This window comes from Bos taurus, chromosome 13 (genome assembly GCF_002263795.3).
Source record: "Bos taurus isolate L1 Dominette 01449 registration number 42190680 breed Hereford chromosome 13, ARS-UCD2.0, whole genome shotgun sequence".
Lineage (NCBI taxonomy): Eukaryota > Metazoa > Chordata > Mammalia > Artiodactyla > Bovidae > Bos > Bos taurus.
The window spans coordinates 52,422,309-52,443,198 of record NC_037340.1 but is presented as its reverse complement, the minus strand read 5'-3'; the positions used below and the strand labels follow the sequence as shown (position 1 = coordinate 52,443,198).

The following is a 20,890-nucleotide window of genomic DNA, read 5'->3' as shown; positions in this document are numbered from 1 at the left end:
TGAGAGGCCCACAGCTCTCTTCCTCTGGCTCCTGTGGGTGGAAAGGCATTGTGGGCTGTGGATACTCTCTGGTATGTAATTGTGTCTGGTGAACAGTAGATGTTGTACAGTGACACTGTTGAAACAAATCGTGTCTGAGCCACCTGGTAGAGGCAAGCTCTAGTCCACCCCACTATGGACAAACTTAGACCCCAATGCCTAGATCAGGCTGCTGCTAAGTCGCTTCAGTCATGTCCGACTCTGTGCGACCCCACAGATGGCAGCCCACCAGGCTCCGCCGTCCCTGGGATTCTCCAGGCAAGAACATTGGAGTGGGTTGCCATTTCCTTCTCCAATGCATGAAAGTGACAACCTGACAAATACAATCTGATGAGAAGGGGTTGTGGGGGCTGTGAAAGAATAAGCCCCTCCTCCTAACCCAATGGTCAATGTCACTGTTTTTCTCTGCAGCCACAAAACAAGCTCACAGTAGTATCTGTCTCCTTCCATGATTTCCAGTAAGATGTCTTTATTCCCACACCAATGTTGCAAACACAGCTCTTTGTCTAGGACCCATTCTGGTAGTTCCCCTTGAGGAAATAGAAGTCCTATAACCTCCTTGCTAGGTCAGTGCCAAAGTGGGACAAAGGTTTTCCCTCTTGCTTGCAGAATGACCTTCACTTCCTTCCTCACTCTATTCAGAGCTGGGTGCATTTAAGGGAAGAAGAATCAAAAGGGTTTAATAAGAAATTCCCCATGTGCCCTGGGAGTCACGTGGACAAGATGCTAATCACAAGGACAAGGGTCCCCAAGCTACCCTTAATCCAGAGCGAGGACTTATGGGAAGACATCTAGGCAACTGAAGCCAACCTCGGGGTCAGAGTGGCTCCCATGCTGAGGCACGAGTAGAGCTGTGGTCAATGCCTCTAAAGGATATTGAAGGAGAGAGACAGTACAGGCAGGAGGAGGCCTGGGGAGCGTAATAGGTGGAGTGGGAGGTGGCTAGTGAGTAAACTGTCTACAATTTCAGTGATAAATTCCCTCCATAAAGGGCTAGTCAATGTTGGGGGACTCGTGCCAACCGGGACTGTCTCATCATATGACTCTGAGCAAGGTCTCACTTCCCTCAGCTTCAGTTTCCTCATTGTCAAACGAAGCTGACCTGTCGGTAAGGACGTTGTAAGTTAGGTAAGATGTATTTATGAGATACCAGCACAGAACCTGCCACAGTATTATTTACTGCCCCCATCCCAGTCTCACCCCAACTGATCCTCTTTGAGGGTAAGTAAACTGAGCCTAGATAGTAGCAGGGAAGTCCATTCAGAGTCAAAGAAGTACTTCCTGACTCTGGCCACACAGCTGAGCAAGAGAAGAATGTGAGCCTCTGCCAGGGGCCCTGGGAGGTCTGAGCTGCTAATGAGTCCTTCTCTAATAGGATGGGGGCAACATTCAACCTTCTGTCTGTTCTCTCTACCCTGTTTTGCTTGGCACATTGTGGAAGCTGCCAAGCCATGCCAACCTCCCTCCTCTTCCTCACATGATTCACAGATAGGAAGTGCAGGGTCTCTGGCTTTGGAGCCTGACTCACCCACCCAAGGCCAGAGGGACACACAACTTCTTCCCTTTAGTCTTGGGACCCCCACCTTCCTCTTTACATCCCTAAATCACTCATAAGCACACTATCCTTCTCTGTAGCTTCCATCTGCCCATCCATCCCCCCTCCCCCAGCCCTCCTACTTTTTCTCAGTCGCTCCTCCTGTTCTGTTCTTCCCCTGAAATCCAATATTCCACATTCACAGAAGATTCCCCAGGCTGGGGAGACATGCATGGGGACTGTGTGTATGTCTGTGTCCACACAAAAATAAACGGGCTTCATGCTCAGGTGACCCACTGCTCCAGTCTGTCCCAGACTCTCCACATGGTGTGCCCAGAGGCCTCCCCTTAGCAGCCCCTTCATCCCTCCTCCTCTCCCCTCAGGCCCCATGAAGGGAAAATGGAGTTACCACCACTCTTCATGGGCAGCTGGGGGCCCCTTAGCAGTCTCTCTACCTCCTCTCCCCCTCTCCTCAGGCCTCATGCCCAGCCCTGAGGTTTGGAGAGCCTAGTAAGTGCCCTATCAACATGTTAATCAAATTACTTAGGAGCTAAAATTGACGCTGTTCATTAATTATACAAGATTATGCTAATTGTGCATGCAAATGCATGCAAGGGAACAGAAGGTGTTCAGGCGCATGGTGGGCCATTAGCATAGAGGATGGGGTGCGGGTGAATTGGCATGCTAATGTATGCGCCCCAGCTATTTATAGTCCCCCAGCCCATCTGCACTGCAGCCACCTCTGCCCCAAGTGGGAATCATGGTGGAAAGGCAAGGTCCAGGCCTGGCAGGTGGCTATGGCCCTGGGGACACTCAGCCTTGGCTGCTGCCCCAGGCCAAGACCAGGAAGTAGCATGGGCCACCGCCACTGTGGCCACCCGCACTTGGGCTTAGACTGTCACACCAACCTCCTCATTCACCATCCTTTCTCTGGCCTAGGCCCTTTGGTGCCTGACTCTCCCTGGAAGCAAAATAACTCTTCCAAATAAGGCACCCCCTGCTAAGCCAGGATATTTTATTTCATTTTAATTAATTTAAACTTAGTCACAGGTGGCTCATAGCCACCCTATCAGACAGTATAGACCTAGAAAGAGGAAGTGTTGCAAAAGATATTAATACATGGGTTGAAGCAGGTGTTCAAAACAAGTATCCTAGGAAGATTTTGGGAGAGAAAGCAGGTTGAGGGCAAAGGGCAGAATCACACTAGATATTTATTGCCAAGTGCAACCTGGGATGGAGAAGTGGGAGGAGGGGTCCTCCATTAATTTTCACCCCCAAGGCCAAATTCAATTTTATTGAATTTCCTGGTGGTCTAGTGGTCAGGACTCCATGCTTCCACTGCCAAGGGCCCAGGTTTGATCCCTGGTCAGAGAAATAAGATACCACAAGTTCTGCAGCATAGCAGAAAAGTTTTTTTTGAAATTTTAGTTTCTCAGTTACACTAGCATCATTTGAAATGCTCAAAAGCCGCATGTGCACAGGGACTCTACTGAATGCTCTGTGGTGACCTACATGAGAAGGGAGTCTAAAAAGAGTAGATACATGTATATGTGCCACTGATTCACTTTGCTGTACACCAGAAACTAACACATTGTAAAGCAACTGTACTCCAATAAAAATTAATAAACTACTTTTAAAATAAAATGGAAAAGAAAGCCACAGGTGGCTGCTGGATATGACTTTCGGAAAAGTTCTATCAGACAGCATTTATGATCAGATTTCTGTTTCCTTGCTGCTGACAGTCCTGTAGCTACAAGTGCCCCTGGGCTCAGCCCATCTCTTTCAGTTCCTGACAGCTTTCTCTTTGGAAGTGTGAACATAATCTCAGCTCTAAGTATTTATCTCACCAGGATGTAGGGAGGGAAAAGCTGGTGAGAGCTCTCTGCCTTAATTTCTTTAGGATGAGATTCCTAGAAGCAGAGCTGGAGATAGAGTTTCTTGGGAAAATGATTTATTGGAAGAGAGCTCTGGGGTGAAATGAGTGAGGGAAGCAGGACCGGGCATGAGAGGCAGCTTAGCCAGGAGATAGTCTCAGCTGAAGTCTAGCATCAGCCTGATCCTTTGGGGAGCTCTCTCTCTTTTTTTTAGTATTTATTTATGTGGTTGTGCCAGGTCTTGGTTCCAGCGCACGGGATCTTCAGTCTTTAGTTGCAATATGCAAACTTCTTAGCTGCAGCTTGTGGGATCTAGTTTCCTGCTGCTGCTTCTAAGTCGCTTCAGTCATGTCTGACTCTGTGCGACCCCATAGACGACAGCCCAAGAGGCTGCCCAGTCCCTGGGATTCTCCAGGCAAGAACACTGGAGTGGGTTGCCATTTCCTTCTCCAATGCATGAAAGTGAAAAGTGAAAGTGAAGTCGCTCAGTCCTGTCCGACTCTTAGCAACTCCATGGACTACAGCCCACCAGGCCCTCCGTCCATGGGATTTTCCAGGCAAGAGTACTGGACTGGGGTACCATTGCCTTCTCTGACCAGGGATCAAACCCAGGCCCCCCGCATTGGGAGCATGGAGTCTTAGCCACTGGACCGCCAGGGAAATCCCCTTTGGGGAATTCTGAATATGAACAGTACTAAGAGTTGGTCCTCCTTGTGATGTCGGTCCTTCTTTGGCCACGGCCTGCTGGTGAGGAGCATATGCTTCTGGCTGAGGATAATCTTCCAGTAGTGGGGAAAGCTATAGGCCATTTATTTAGTTATTTATTTTTAGTTTATTTGTTTGGCCATATCACACAGCTTGCAGAATCTTAGTTCCCCAGCCAGAGACTGAACCCAGGCTCCCTCAGTGAAAGCACTGAGTCCTAACCACTGCACCCCCAGGGAATTCCCTGGCTGTGAGCCTTTTAATAACACTCTCAGGAGCTGTGAGTGGGGGAATCCAGGCAGGCACCAGCCCACCTGATACCTGGACACAGCCTTCCAAAGAGCAGTTCCATCCCACTCTGCTCTCCACCCCTTGAGAAGCCAGAGGACTCACATCAGTCACCTCCACATTTCCCTTATGTATTGAGTGTCTCTTGAGTAAAGCATTGTGTGAGGGGAGCTTTCCTTATGCAGTGGTGTCACACTTGAGAAGTTATATATAAGTCAAATGTTTGCACTTGAGTCACATTCAATTCAGCATTTGCTTCTTTGGTATGGAATATTCCATTGACAAGGAAGGTTCATTTTAATTTCATCTTGAGTTGTGTTTACAGAGAGAAATAAAAAGCATTTATAGAGATGATTAGGAAGCCTAGACTGAGTTCAGGATGTGGCAAGGTAGGCGTGCAGGTGAATTACTCTTACCTTTCACTTAAATCATAGGCATCAGAGTCATGATGCAGAACTTCCACCTTTTAAATGCTTTGTTAGTTGGATGACCACGGTTCACAACTCATCTGGTCATTTATTAAGCTTTTTATTATAATGAATGTTGAACATATAGGCAGAATAAAATAATGAACCACATCTATTCCTTCACTGAACTTCAATAGTGATCAACTGTATGCTCATCTTAAAGTCCTGATCTTTAATCCTGAAAATCTTCTCAGACTGAGAGCAGCTGTCACAATAGCCAAAGGCCCCACACTAGGAGCAAGGGAATCTTAGTGTCTTCTTTGCACCCCTGATGAATCTGTCACCTTGAGGAAATCCCCATGAAATGGCTAACCTGGTCCCTGCACAGCTTGCCTCTCAGGACTGCTTTTGAAGGAAGGTTTGCTGCTTTGTCCTGCAGTGGCAGCCCTGTGGCTAGGGCAGGCCTGGATTGAGGGAACCCCAATTAAAAGTACTTTTCCATGACTCTAGTCATAGCTCAGTTGGTAAAGAATCCACCTGCAACGCAGGAGACCTGGGTTCGATCCCTGGGTTGACAAGATCCCCTGGAGAAGGGAAAGGCTACCCACTCCAGTATTCTGGCCTGGAGAATTCCATGGACTGTATAGTCCGTGGGGTCACAAAGAGTCAGACAGGACTGAGCAACTTTCATTTTCACTTTTTCAGTCAGTATCAGTGGTTCATCAAAGTCCCAAGTTTGTATCCTGACTTTGCATCTACTGTGACTTTGTCATTTATCCTTGCTGATCCTTGGTTTTCTCATCCATAGAGTGAGGATGATTGCAGACCTACAGCAAGATTATAAGAGGATTAAATAACATAATGCAAGTTGTAGGTTCAGCAGAATTCCAGCCACTAGTTAAGTGCTCAGTTAATAAAACTTGGATCACTGTTTAAATTTTTTTTTGCATAGTTTTGCATTATATTTGTAACTGATGTTTGTATTTATGGTGGTTTCTTCTAGTAATTCTAGTGGCAGCTTCTAGTACTTGACTTTTCTGTGAGGCACAGATCCTTGCCTCAACCCAGGCGGCATCCTAAAATGCTCACCCACAAGTCAGCCAGCTCTGTGAGTTTGGCCTCATCTTGCTTCCCCAAGCCTGTGGCCCATCCCAGCCAGAGAAGGGGAGCCTCCCCCAGCTCTCTTCCAGTTCCATGGGGTGGAGGAGGGGAGATGCTCAGAAACACCAGCACCAGGACTCATCCAGGCTGGGGGGGTGGGGGATGCTTCCCTGGTGACAAGCAGGGTCTCACAGGCCCTCAACGAAGGGCACATGCCTTCCTGCCTTAGGTCCCTATAGGGTGACCTCCTACAGCTCCCCTTCCCACCAAGTTACCTGGCCCTCTCCAGTTCCCAGCCTGCACATCTGACCTCTGTACAGACATGGCTCAAAGGATCTGCTGCTCCTCCTTCCTGTTGCCAATGCCATTCTCATTCTCATCCTTCTCAGACTGCTCTGGGTTCTCCTCCTCTCCTCAGAGTGGAACAAAGTGTCACCTATGGTGCCAGCCTATGGAGAGGTTTCCTGGACTGTCCTCATGTTAATCCCCCCACCCCAGCCTTCCAGCCTCCGGGGACGTGGATGGTGCGTCACTGTCCCGGGGTGGGGAAAGAGGGGCCCAGAGACACCTTTCCAAGGCTGAAGGTAGCCAGGTACTGTTGAGAGGGGAGACACATCTGGGCACTACTTCTGGTTCTCTAGACTAGAACAGTCCCCCTGACTCAAGGCCCTGTGCTACAGAATTCCTGAGACTAACCTTGGAGGACAGGACCCTTTGGGTGCTAGTCACCCTTGTTAAAGCATAATATTCAATATGTTAGAAATATGATTCTCATATAAATTATTACTCAAGATGCATTGAAGTTTTCTGTAACTTATTGATGGAAGAACCAGCAGGATGACAAGGCTGGTTCAAAGGCTAAGAGGACTGATATAGACCATTGAGGAAAGAGTTGAGGAGAGAGGGAGGGAGAAAAAACAGATTATGTGAAAAATACTTAAATAAGATTGCCAAGTTAGACACAAAACTAGTTAATGTCCATAGAACAATAAAAGTGTAATCTTTAGGGCTCATTTCTCTACCAAGCAGAAGTTATTTGTTTCTCCCAACAAAAATGATTTTGCACCTCATCAGTTTTCTGCAAATTAGCACCTAAATTAATAGTCTGGCCCCAATTAATAGCAAATATGAGTCAAAGTTTTTTTCCCCTAGAGAGTCAGCTAATTCTTAGGTGGCTTTGTTAACATAATAGTCTGGAAAAACACTGTGTAATATAAATATGACATAAGCCATTATACATTTGTCATTTAAAATTTTCTAGTAGCCACATTTTAAAAAACAAAAACTGGTAAAATTAATTGTGATCATATATTTTATTGAACTCAAGATATCCAAAATATTATCTCAACATGTAATCAATACCAAAACATTACTAATGAGATGTTGTTACATTCCTTTTTTTCTGAATGTTTGGAATCCAGCGTGTATTCTATACTTAGAGCCCACCGCAATTGAGACTAACCGTATCTCAAGTGCTCAGTGCCCCTGAGGGCTGGTGGCAGCCGTACTGGATAGTGCCACTCTAAAGCAGTCATTCCCAAACCCTAGGGTGCATCAGAATTACCTGAGGATTTATGAAAACACAAATGGCTAAGTGTCACCTCAAGAGTGTCTGGTTCAGTGAGTCTCAGGTGGAGCCTGAGATTCTGCATTTCTAGCGTGTTGCCGGGTGATGCTGATGCTGCTGGTCTGGGCACCACACTTTGAAAACCACTGTTCCAGGATGACTTGGAAAGAACTCACTGTCATCTTTTTGCCTTATTTCCAAGTCGTAGATGATTTTGCTTAACATCCCTGGTGGACCTGCAGGCTATCTGCAATGTTAGCATCAGCTTGGCCTCTGACTGGATGGGTGCTATCTGGACACAGCCTCAGCAACTACCAGATGGTGGTGGGTGAGACGTCAGCCTCTCCACCACTGATGGCATCGACTGTGTGCAGCTCTGAGCTAGAGGTTCAGGAAGAAAGAAAAGGGGGACTGGCCTCAGTACCCCCAACAGAGAGCCCAGGCCTTGTGTGGTTGCTTCTTATTCAGTACTACCCTACAGATGATGCCAACCAGGGGTTCAGAAACTGAGATGTCCCAGGAAAGGCCTGCAAAGATGGAGGTACCAGCAGAGTCTTGGGGTTCTCAGGGAGGGATGGTCTCTGTAGCCTAAAAGGGCCAGAAGAGGTTGGCCAGACAGAGACTGGGAATTGGCGTGGATCCAAAGGACAGACGCAACCTGTACAGGGAAGGGAGAGGGTGAGAGACCTGCCAGGCAAGGGTTATGGGAGAGGTTGATGAGGGAGCCTCCCAGGGGGAGCCAGGATCCTTCAGGAAGCAGCAGCCTGAGGCTTTGGGAGGCTGAAATGAAGGTGGGATCAGAAGGGACCTCAGCAAGCATCAATTGCTTCTCTCCTGGTTCATGGATGAGGAAGGATCCCAGAAATGTGAGAAGATTTACCCCAGGCCACACAGTGAGGCAGTACCTGGGAAGTCTTCATCTCCAGCTGCATCCCAGAGTTCTGCAGGTTTGGGAGTGGGGTGGGGTGTCCAGGGCACATGTGTGGATATAAGGGAAGTGTGTCCCATGCTTGTTGAATCTTCAGTGATGTCCAAGGGCTAGCATTAATCCACTTTAGGACAGAGACTGAGTCCTATCCAGTGTCTTGTCCTCCTCCTTCTAGCTCTGTGTAAAGGCCTAAGCACATGGATATGGAGTTTAAATGAAATGGTCTGCACCACGTGTGACTAGGGTGTCTACACTCTATGTCATGTAAATGTGGGACATGTATGAGGTAACTACTGTGGGTATAGGGCTATACACCACAGGGCCCTCATAGGGGTCTAGGGAGTTATTACTATGGCATATAGGGGATCTACACTGTAGTGACTACAATTGGGGGGCCATATAAGTTGTCTGTGCTACAGGGTATCCTGTGGGGTATGCACTGTTCAGGGTCACAGGAGGTGACTGCACCTCAGAATGCTCTGCGGAGGTGTTCAGAAGGTCTACACTACATGAAAGTGTTTGGGTGGTGTCCACTGTGGGTGCAGATGTGTGCTGGTGGAACGGCTCTATGGAAAGAGAACTAAAAGGGGTTCCCAGAAGGGGACCCATTGTGTGGGGGAACATGACAGGGCTAAGGGCTCAGAGGTGGGAGGGGAGACACATCTCCAGGAAAGCGACTGCTGCCACCTTCCACTGAGGGGTGGCCCCTGGGGACACCTCTATCCAGGGGTGGTGCCCACCCCTCCCAGGACTTGGGGACTTCCGCTTTGGGGACTAGGCTTTTAGAGCCTGCTACAAATCTGATTTTATGCTCATAGAGTTTGGAGGCAACTCTGATGAGCTAAATGGATGTACACATCTGGAGTTCAAAACCAGGGGGCTGATCAACTGAGGCAGCTGACTGGAGTAGCTCAGCTCATAGAGCAGCCCAGGAGGCTATGCTTTGTACTGGGACCCCCAGAGACTGTATCCCAGAATGCTACAGTTTGTAAAGAGCAACTCCCCGGATGCTCACAGAGTCCTGCAGGGGTGAAGGCAGATGACTGATAGTATCCTGAGTTTACTAACAGTACAAAACCAGAGTATTATCCATGGTTACCTCATGGAGAGTGGGCGGGGGAAGAGAAGGTCTCACCATCCCCATCAACTGCCTGAAAGAAGGATCAAGTTCTCATGTGTTTATCTAAAAAAACAGTCAGTCACATCACTGCATATACTGTGCTTTTTTCTAATTACTGTATGTGCAAAAGAAGGTATCCACTGTGTATCTGTACAGTGTGTCTGGCAGGTACACCACGTGTATATGCTGACGATATGCTCTGTGTAGTGTTTGCTATGTGTATAAGGAATATAGGGCTTCCCTGGTGGCTAAGATGGTAAAGAATCTGCCTGCAATGCAGGAGACCTGGGTTTGATCCCTGAGTGGGGAAGATCCCCTGGAGAAGGGCATGGCAACCCACTCCAGTATTCTTGCCTGGAGAATCCCCATGGACAGAGGAGCCTGGGAGGCTATCCATGGGGTTGCAAAGAGTCAGACACGACTGAGAGACTAAGCATACTCCTAAGGGATATAGAATGTGTGTGAAGGAGATCTGTTTGCTGGGGATGTAGTGGGACAGAGGGTCTGTTGTGTGTGAGGGGAATTTGTTGGGGGACGTGCTGGTCAAGAAGGAAGGGGGAATCTGCTACATGTGATGACAGCACAATGTCTGCAGCGACTATTCTGGGAAATCACATACAACATAAAAATGGTGTACTCATGCATATACTCATATTCCTTCAGTGCATATACATTGTAGGATGGACATACGCTGTGCATGATGATATAGACGTATGTGATTAGCATACCTCATGTGCATCATGGGTCCAGGCTGATGTAGAGTTCATATTATATATGCTTCTGTGAAGTGCGATAGGTCTACTTTATGTGTGATGGCTGTATCTTGTGAGTAGTAGTATATAAGGCATATCCAGTGTGTGTGCATGCTACGTCACTTCAGTCATGTCCGACTCTTTGCAACCATATGGACTGTAGCCCACAAGTCTCCTCTGTCCGTGGGATTCTCCAGACAAGGATAATGGAGTGGGGTACCATTTCCTTCTCCAATATACAGAGTACATATAGTATATTTACTGTTCCTGATGAGTAACATCTCCAGACTGATAGGTACGCTCTAGGGGAAGGACACACTATGTGATACAAACACACTATGTATGTGATAAGCATGTGCTGTGCTCAGTCATTCAGTCGTGTCCCACCCTTTGTGACCCCATGGACTGTAGCCCAACAGGCTCCTCTGTCCACAGAATTCTCCAGGCAAGAATACTGGAGTGGGTTGCCATTTCCTTCTCCAGTGATGAGCATATACTATGACAAATATACATGATATGGGATAAGTTTACAGGTAAGTGGGAGTACCTGCTACATGTGGAGTATATAATAATTCATGAGTACTAAGTATATTTGGTATATATATAATGGATGTGTTCTCTAGGATGAACATACTGTGTATAGATGTGATGAGTATATACTTTGTGAGATAATTAAGCACTATGTAATCTACAGACTGTGGAGGTGGGAGATTTTCTGGACAGTGAAGTTGTTGTTGGGACAGGTCTCCTGGATGTGTGACATGTACCCTGTGCATATGGAGCTTAGGATGGGAATGTGGGGGGTGTACCTTGTGTGAGCAGGCAGAGGGGAAGTTGCCCTGCTGGGAGGCGGCATGGCAGAAAGCAGTTGGATCTCCATCTGTTTCTAGAACCCCCAGACCCTTGAGCCCACCCACCACACTGTTTCAGGTTCTTCCTCAAGTTCTTCCTCAAATGCAACCAGAATTGCCTAAAGAACGCGGGGAATCCCCGAGACATGCGCCGCTTCCAGGTGGGTCTGAGGAGAGGGTTCTCCCCTGCAAACCTGCCCTTTCCTGCTGGGAGGGGGGGTGGCGGGCATGATGTGACCCTGCCACCCTAAGGCCCCAGGGGCTGATCTCTGCGCAGACCCATGTTTTGGAGCCTGGCGCCTGCTGGGGGTGGGGCAGCTCTGTCTCCACTTACTCTGGCTGCCAAGGAAGGCTTCATTAGAGTCCCACTTAAGGAGATGCTAATTGTGACATTTTTACATGATTAACGACCCAGCTAATTTGCATAGCGTGAAGCAGAGAGCAGCTGCCCTTAGCACATCCCCAACCTGCACACCCCTCCCAGTGAAGGGTAGAGGGAAGAAGGAAGTAGCCCCAATTTCCTCCCAAGGGTGGGGCTCCTGCCAACGGGTTCTCAAGCTGATGCCCCCCTCCCCCATCAAAAGGCTCACTCGCACTTGCCTAAGACCCATTCCTGACTTGGCGCCCCAGGGATACAGCCTGTGGTGCATGTGAGCGCAGAAACAGTAGCCACTCTGCCCAAGGAGTCAGAGGATTTTTTTTTCAGGGCTTTTGATTTTTCTAGCTCCTGGGGGTCCGTTCCCCTGGGCAGCCAGAGATTGTGTATGTGAGAGGGTCACCTGATCTAGTTGGTCCCCCTTCCACCAGCTCAGCCCCAGAGGGGCTGAAGCTCTTCCTCATGCCAGTGACTCTGAACTACAGTTACAGTATCCAGCCACCAGCCTCAAGTTGGCAGTGCCCTCCAGCAGTCCCTTACCGGGAGCCCCAGCCAGGCTGGCCTTGGCTCTCCCCACAGGTGGTGGTGTCCACAACAGTGAGCGTGGACGGACACGTGCTGGCTGTGTCAGACAACATGTTTGTGCACAACAACTCCAAGCATGGCCGCAGGGCACGCCGCCTGGACCCCTCCGAAGGTCAGGACCCCCCAGCCCACACCCTAGCCCCAGTCCCCACCTTGGCGTGGGCCCCTGACCTGGCTCCTCTCCTGCCTCCCAGCTGCCACCCCCTGCATCAAGGCCATCAGTCCTGGGGAGGGCTGGACCACAGGCGGCGCCACCGTCATTGTCATCGGCGACAACTTCTTCGACGGGTTACAGGTCGTGTTTGGGAACGTGCTCGTGTGGAGTGAGGTGGGCCACTCCCGCCAGTCTCCCTCCCAGCCTGGGGCTGGACCCTGCCCTCACCGGGTCAGAACCCGCAGGCCTCCCTTCTCCCCTCGCAGCTCATCACGCCCCACGCCATACGGGTTCAGACGCCCCCACGGCACATCCCTGGGGTGGTGGAGGTGACTCTGTCCTACAAATCCAAGCAGTTTTGCAAGGGAGCCCCGGGACGCTTTGTCTACACAGGTAAGGAGTCAGGTGGGTGAGGGGAGGCCCAGGGTTGCGGGAAGGAGCCCCACGTCACACACACTAGCCCTGGTATGGGAGTCGGCAAATCGCTGTGGTGTGACCAGGCGGCCAGACCCCCTAAGCCCCTGCTGGTGCTCACCCCACACCCCAGGACACCTCCTCTCTGGACTTTCTTTCCCTCACTTCTGTTTCCCTCCCTGGCCTCCACCAGAGCAACTCCCTGCACCTGCTTTACCTTCTGCACTCCCCAGTGTCTAAAACATCTCCATGGGGAGATTTATTTCAAAGATGCCCCCCAATAGGGAGAATGTATACATATAAATGTATGGCTGAGTCCCTTTGCTATCCACCTGAAACTACCACAACATTGTTAATTGGCTATTCAGTTCAGTTCAGTCACTCAGTCATGTCCGACTCTTTGCAACCCCATGAACCGCAGCACGCCAGGCCTCCCTGTCCATCACCAACTCTTGGAGTCCACCCAAACCCATGTCCATTGAGTTGGTGATGCCGTCCAACTGTCTCATCCTCTGTCATCCCCTTCCATACTGCAAAGCAAAATAAAAAGTTAAAAAAAAAAAGATGCCCCCAGATAACTTGCTGCTTCCCAAATCTTCCTGGTTCTCCTGGTTCCCCCAAGCCACCCCAGGCTTCATTCTGCATGCACACAAACACACATACATACCTTGCATGAAGCCAGGGCAAAAAGTTAACAGAAGACAGGCGTGTAGGCCACTCCTGAAGATGTGGCTTCATCCCCCTTCCTGGCTCTATTTGACCCCTGGCCAAATAGAGTATGCTCTCCACTGCCACCTTCCAGCACTTCTCCCCAATGCCCCACCCCACCCAAGAGATATTCACTGAGCCCTTCAAGAGGCACCCTACTTACTGCTTACTGGGGAGCTCCAATATAAGAGTGAGAGGGGACAAGCAGGGAACACCACATGGGCTGGTAGAGTTACACGGTGGAAGAGCTGGTAGATGGTCAGAGAAAACCTCCAGGTGCGAGTGTGGGCTAAACTGCTAAGCTGGGACCAGAGAGGTGAATAAGGAGGTAGAGGTGAGGAGGAAAAGGTGTCCCAGGAGAAGGGATGGCAAGTACGAAGACACTTGAAGGAGTGCCTTAAGATGGGCTTCCCTGGTGGCTCAGCAGTAAAGAATCTATCTGCCAATACAGGAGACGTGGGTTCTATCCCTGGGTCGGGAAGATCCCCTGGAGAAGGAAATGGCAACCCACTCAGGTATTCTTGCCTGGGAAATCCCACCGACAGAGAAGCCTGGTGGGCTATACAGCCCATGGGCTCGCAAAAGAGTCCGACACAACTTTAGCAACTAAACAACATCAAAAAAGGAAATTCACTAAATGTAGAGTTTGAAGTGGAGAAGGAGGTAGGGCTTTAAGGCTGGTGAGATAGGTCTCCACCAGACCAGAGGAGGGGGGAGGGGAGGGGAAGAGGGAAGAGGTCTTGGAAGCCTGGTCAGGAGGCTGCAGCATCCACCCCAGAGCTCTGGGTGTGGGCCAGCCCATTCCTGGGGCACAGGCGTACCCCTAACGGTCAGGCGCCGCTGAGAGTCCACCAGAGCGGTGATAAATGGAGATTGTTGCGCGTTTTTTTTTTTTATCTTTTTATGATAAATAGTTTACTCCTTATAAGCTCAGACAAAAGCTGCAGACAAAACTCTCCAGTCTTGTCCCTAGGAGTACTTAAGTTAATATTTATACAGTTGTCTTTTTTCAAATCACAAATGAGATCCTATAGTGCATGTGTATTAATGCCAAGCAGCTGGCACAGGGCCTGGCTCAGTAAACATTTGTTGAATCAATGAGCACGAAAGGAACTGAAGAAATTTCCCGAACCTTGCTGACCCACGTGCCTAGAGTTTTCCCAGAGGCCTGGGCTGGGCTCGGAGGAGGGGTTCTGCATCCAGGCTCGGGGACTGCTTGCTGGTAGGCGCTATGCGGGGAGGGGCGTCCTGCAAACACCACCCCTTTCCCCAGCCCTGAATGAGCCCACCATTGACTACGGATTCCAGAGGCTGCAGAAAGTTATTCCCAGACACCCCGGAGACCCCGAGAGGCTGCCCAAGGTACTCAAAAGGGCGAGGCAGGGAGGACGGTGGCCGGTGGCCGGAGGGGGGATAGGGAGGGAAGAGGTAGCTCCGGGCCCCCCGCACCACCGCCACCCCAGCCCGGGGCCGCCCCTCCGTCCGCCGTCTCCTCCCCTGCCCCCAGGAAGTGTTGCTGAAGCGGGCGGCCGACTTGGCAGAGGCCCTGTACGGAGTGCCCAGCGGCAACCAGGTATGGCGCCTCCGCCCGCCTCCCCGCGCTGGGCCGGGTGCTGCCCGCCTCCCGGCGCCCGCTGCTGCCCCGGCCGTGCCCGCTCTTGTCTTCGCAGGAGCTCCTCCTGAAGCGCGCGGCGGACGTGGCCGAGGCTCTGTACAGCGCCCCCCGCGCGCCGGCGCCGCTAGGACCCCTGGCGCCCAGCCACCCGCACCCTGCCGTCGTGGGCATCAACGCCTTCAGCAGCCCGCTGGCCATCGCCGTCGGGGACGCCACGCCGGGGCCGGAGCCAGGTGCGTCCGCCGCCGCCCGGAGGCCCCTTCCCTGCGGGCGCGCGCCACTGACGGCCGCTCTCCCGCAGGGTATGCGCGCAGCTGTGGCAGCGCGTCCCCGCGCGGGTTCGCGCCCAGCCCCGGCTCACAGCAGAGCGGCTACGGCGGCAGCCTCGGAGCTGGCCTCGGCGGCTACGGGGCCCCGGGCGTGACCGGCCTCGGTGTGCCCGGGTCCCCCAGCTTCCTCAATGGCTCCACGGCCACCTCACCCTTCGCCAGTGAGTGTCCCCTGCCCGGGGGGTGGGGGGAAGGACCAGGCCCCGGGGAGCAGAATGAGGCTCAGCTTGGCCCCCTCCTAGCCTATGGGGTTGGAAGGAGGAACTCCCGGCACCTGTCCCTTGAGCGTCTACCCTGGCGTTGCCCTCCTGTGTGCGACCTCTCTCTGCCTTTGGAGACCCACTCCGCCACCTTGGGGCCAGGGCACTTCTCGCACCTTTATCTCTTTGCTGACCGCAGTTGTGCACATCGGTTCTAGCTTTTCCCTCCTGCTGAAATGAGCTTTAACACCAGGGTATCCTCCCTAAATCTAGTGGACCGCCGGCCTTCCCCCTTTGTATGCCAGGGCTTCAGGAGGAGGGCTGGTGCCCCCTGCCGGAAGCCTGAGGAAACTCAGGGCGCAAGAAAAGTAGGTGTCCACCTGGCCCCACGGCCCCCAGGAGACGCGGGGGCTTGAGGAGGGAAGAGGTAGCTCCCACAATCTGGTTGTGCAGAGCAAGAGAATTCTGTATAGTCAGACACCTGGATTCAGCATTTGTTGAAATGAGGAGCTGACATTCAGCAAGTTACTTCAATTTTCTCTGTAAAACAGGATCAGTATCATCTGTTGCTTAAGGTTGTTCTCAGACCTGAATGTGCAAGTGTACATAAAGGGCTTGGACACAATTCAGAAAGAGTGCAGTGACTGTGCATCCCAGCACTAGCTGTGGGCACTAACCATCTTCTGTATGGTTTCTTAGGGTGTGCAGCTCAGAGCTGGGTAGATGAGCAGAAGGCATTTATGCTTTTACCATGCATGGCCCTCAACTCCCTCCTTCCAACACGAAGTTCCAAAAGAGCCTGTCTACAGGTTCCTATAGCTTAGCTATTCAGCAGACATGTATGAAGCACTTAACTCTGTAAAGCACCTGGCTTGGGGGATAGTTCCACCCTTGCTCACCTTCAAGGAGCTTGCCCAGCAATTGTAAGAGAGCATGCACCTTGATTCCCGGGAGACACTGCTGTGCCAGAAGAATGGGAAAGCCGGCCAAGAAGGAGCTGGTTGTGTGGCTTTTCCTGCCTTTCCTTAGCTTATCCCCTGTCTTTTGTTTGCTATTGCTGAAGACCAACGTATCTGGCACCTGCCTAGACTTCCTTGCCATGGCCTACATCCTCGGTACTTCTCTTTTTGGCTGTGAGTTGGATTCTGGGGCTCTGCCTTTGGCCTGGGCTCAGTATCTGGGACCAGAAGCCCCCTGTGCTGATGTCCACATAAAACATGACCCTCTGGTGTCCCCACCAAGACTCCTGTCTCCTCTTTGCTCTAGCTAGGCTACAGTGCTCCCACTTTGCTTCAGTTCTGCACAGTACTCTTACCAGCTGTCTCAGGGTTCCCCCCAGATCAAAGCTGGTGGAATTTGGAACACCAGCCCCTCTTATCCATCACACACACAGTACAATCAGTCAGCAGTGGAGAAACAAAGTGCGCCAGAGGGCCAAAGCCAACTGCCTGGAGTCTTCCCATTCAGCCAAGAGGTCAAGAATTCCCTAGCTGCTTATGCCCTACTCCAGCATCACAGCCCCACTCCAGTGCCATCTAGTAGTGTCCTGTCCAGTCCCCATCCACTCCCCTTGTGCATGCTTTGTGGTGGCACTCCAGTGGGTGTATGAGTTTGCCAGGGCGTGCCTGTAATGACATCCGGAACTGTCCCTGCCAGAAGCTGTCTGCTTAGACCTCTTATCTGCCTTCTGCTTCAGCCACCAGCAGCTCTGGACTGACCCACAACTCCCAGTACTACCCAAGCTGCAAAATGCAGCTGTGAGCTCTGGGCCTTGAAAGATACAGTACATTTCTGCCATTCATGTCAAACCCTCCATAGAGTTCCCTGGGCCTCATTAGCTAGCAGTCAGCATTGTCTTAAAGATGATGCATGGGGCTGAGCACATTTGGAATAGGGACAGCTGTTGAAGGCATCACTGTTCCAAAGTAGAAGGTGGGGGATGGGGATGAGAGTGTTTTCTAAATGCCAAAAGCAGTTTTCTCAGGCTACTGGTTTCTTTCAGGAAACCCACACCCTCACCCCATTGCCCCCTGCTTAAACAACACTCAGATCACAGTCCTATTGGTGTTTGGAAAAGAGAGGTGGGGAATTGGGTTCAGATGAGGATGTAGAAAGAGGGATCCAGAAATGACCTGGGCAGGAGCCCCAAGAGAGGAAGTGAGGCAGAAGAAGGAGGGGCAGACAAAGGCTGTGTGTGGGAGGCTCCCTGGTTATTCCCAGGAGAACAAGCCACAGCTGTGGAGGTCAGGGGGTTAGAGAACAGGATGATCTGAGAATGTGGATTTTTGTACATTTCCTTAAAATTAACGAGCTGGAAGGAGGAGATGGAGGAGGCCTCTAGGACCAGGGCTGAAGATGATGAGGACTGGCATTAAGCTGGAAGAGAACAAAGTGTTAGGGGTCAAAGGGAGTGTAATTGGTAAGGGGAACATATTTGTCAGGGGGAGTTAGGGTTCTTGTGTGAGCTGTGATCCTGGACAGAGGGGCTTTATCACAGGAGCCTATGTGAACCCCCCAAACTTCACCCTGACCACCTGCCCCAGCTCTGCTGTGAACCCTGACCTTTGACTCTAACCTTAATGCCCCAGGGCCCATCAGTATTTCTGAGTGTCTCAGAATCCCAGTGATTTTTCAGCAGGAATCCTAACTTGTTCCATCTCATCTTCATTCCTATCTTTATGGACACCTCTCTGTATTTGGTTTCATTGGATGTTCTGATTTTGCTTGCTTGCTTTCTTTCTTTTTTAACCTCTTCTGGTCTTATCATCTCCAACCCTAAGAAAAAGGGGCTCTAGATTCCCCCTGCCCCAAACAGCAAGCGCTAGCCCATAACCCTAGAGGTTCTCAGGCTGCCTCCAGAGGTCCCCCCAAAACCTTGACAGCCTCCCACTGAGGGCTGAGCCTGGCACCCAGTTCAGCAGCCCGCACAGGACATACTGCTCGTGCCAGGACAGCAGCCAGGCTGCTCACTCTGGTGCTGTCTCCCTGTTGTGTCTCCCACTGCCTTCCCTGCTGCGCCTGCCCCTCCCTGCCCCGCCCCGGAGTCATGCCCTCTAGCCCCCCGCTGGCCTCTGCCTCCTCCATGTCCCTCCCGGCGGCTGCCCCTACCACCAGCGTCTTCTCCTTCTCGCCTGTCCACATGATCTCCGCTGTCAAACAGAGGAGCGCTTTTGCCCCCGTGCTGCGCCCGCCCAGCTCCCCACCCCAGGCCTGCCCCAGAACCCACGGAGAGGGGCTTCCAGGTGAGTGCTCTGTGCTGCTTCGCTGGGACCTACTTGGTAGAGCAGCTGGGCTTGTGGGGCCCACTCCATCCGTATCTCACAAGAGCTTCAAGCCAGTTGCCCAGTTCTCCCTGGGGGGTGCAGAGAAGGAAGCTCTGCAGGGGTCCAAGGAGGCCTATCTGGACCCTCTTCCCTGGGCCTCATAGCTTGGGATGGTCTCACTCTGGACCATCAAGAAGACTCAGATACTAGTTGGAAAAGGTCTGGAAACCACTCCAGGGCCTCACCCCCATCCAGTTGAGCCCAGATTAAAGACCCAACGCACAGCTGGAGGAACCGTAGCGTGGACTGCATGCCTTTGACCTGTACCTCCCTGTGTCCACCGGAGGGTAGCATACACCATCATGAGCGACCTGGTCACTCACTCAATGGAGGGAGGCTGACCTTAGATAAACTTTAGCCTGGCTTTGCCTTCCCCGTTTTATAGATAGGGAATTGAGACCAGGTCACCCCTCCCACAGTCCATTAGTGAAATAATTTATGTACCATTTATCAATCTCTTCCAAGTCAACATCCAACTTAACAAAGCCTGGGCTCTAACCAGTAATGTATATAGCAAGTCAAAAAGAGTTGCATCCCCTCGGATAAGATGACTCTTGGGGTGGGCTTGTTAGATGATGCTCTAGGATGATTTGAGGTAGAACATGGTCATGTTTGTCCTTATTTCCAATTTTTGGATAATTTTTAAGTGTGTTTGAAGCTTAAAATGCCGGGAATAGAAAGGACAGAGAACCACCAGTTTCTCTTGCAGCAAACCATAGCGAGGGGTTTAGGCAGAGGCAAGAGTGATGGAAGGGGTGAATTTCGTGGGATGTGGGAGGAAGACTTGCTGCCATCACTGCATTAGGTATCAGTACTTCTGGAGGCTGCCCTCTGTCCTTTCCCATCCTGATACATGGCTGTCCGCTTCCTCACCGTGAGAGAGGCCCTCTGAAGGAGACATGCTGGAAAGAAGAAGACGACCCCGAGTCGTCTCTCTTGACTGAAGAAACTAGGGGAGCAAGGGCTTGAGGCTGCACCTCCCAAGAGGTCTGGGGGACATACCTCACCTAACTGTCTGCAGTGCTGGGCCCAGGCTAGGAGTTGGGGTGGCTGACTACCTTCAAGGCTCTTGATAGCTCTGCCCTGAAAAAGTGCCTGCTGCTTCCAATCAAGAGGGGTGCAGGCTACACATGGCTTATGGCTCCCCTCCTTGGTTACTGTAGACCAGCCTTTTGAAGATTCTGACAAGTTTCACTCTCCAGCTCGGGGACTTCAAGGCCTGGCATACTCCTAATTACGGTAGGTGTCTGGCTGGGTCTTGCCTCCCCCCCAACCCCCCGGCCCTTGGATGGGCTCTCTCCAAAGACTTTAGCAGGGATGGGGAGTTGAGGTCCAGGTCTCCCTCTCCAGGGCCCATCTAGACAGTTGTCAGAACCACAAAACCCAGTGGCCCAGGCTAAACAAGAAGAGAGAAGTGGCTTTCTGTCGCCTTGTGGCCAGCCTTCCTCCAGGATCTTCATCTTTTCCTTTCCCCACCAGGTCTACAGGTGTTGCCCCCACTGAGCTCGGACTAGTGGTCCCTCCAGGATTCACACCCATGCTGTGGATGACGGCACAGACAGATGCAGGGCCAGGGCTGCAGGCAGACCTCAACCCACAGCCCTGAACGGGGAGAGGCCTTCCTCCCTGTGCTCAAGGGCACTTCAGTCCTACAGGCTTCTCTCACCTCCCTTTTCTTGGGGCTTGTTGGAAGCCCCAGCACTGTGCTGATGCTCTTGTTAGGAGAGCATCCTAGGGAGGTGCTGGGATGCCTGACCTTACTTGCTGGGTCAGTTCCTCTGAAAGAGATGGACCTTGTACAGACCAAGGACATCTGGTGATACGAGCAGGATGGGGACTGTGGGAAAGAGCTCAGGGAGAGGTGGCCTGGGAAGGCCCTGTTTGCGTCTGACCATCTCAACCATCCCAGCATCCCAATTCTTTCTGGGGCAAGGGGTGGTGCCCAGCAGCCTGGCTAGGCTCCCATGGAGCTTCTGACAGCTACTTGATCCCATGGCTGCCCCACTCCTTGGGACCTGCT

The 20,890-nt window shown here is 51.5% G+C and overlaps 1 protein-coding gene across 5 annotated transcripts in view; it reads left to right on the top strand.

The window, feature by feature from the left end:
* The window catches only part of EBF4 (EBF family member 4), a 56,921-nt gene extending 36,481 nt beyond the window's left edge, over positions 1–20,440 (top strand). For 4 of the 5 annotated variants that reach the window (XM_025001083.2, XM_025001082.2, XM_025001081.2 and 1 more), the window contains 11 exons: positions 11,246–11,327; positions 12,122–12,239; positions 12,322–12,455; positions 12,548–12,674; positions 14,677–14,765; positions 14,911–14,976; positions 15,074–15,251; positions 15,320–15,508; positions 18,592–18,789; positions 20,034–20,109; positions 20,350–20,440. In XM_025001083.2, coding sequence (XP_024856851.2) covers positions 11,246–11,327; positions 12,122–12,239; positions 12,322–12,455; positions 12,548–12,674; positions 14,677–14,765; positions 14,911–14,976; positions 15,074–15,251; positions 15,320–15,508; positions 18,592–18,789; positions 20,034–20,104 — 1,252 coding nt within the window. In that variant the 3' untranslated portion in view covers positions 20,105–20,109; positions 20,350–20,440. The remainder of the gene's footprint in view (positions 1–11,245; positions 11,328–12,121; positions 12,240–12,321; positions 12,456–12,547; positions 12,675–14,676; positions 14,766–14,910; positions 14,977–15,073; positions 15,252–15,319; positions 15,509–18,591; positions 18,790–20,033; positions 20,110–20,349) is intronic. The other variant, XR_003037825.2, reaches the window with a different exon arrangement.
* The last annotated feature ends 450 nt before the right edge of the window (positions 20,441–20,890 follow it).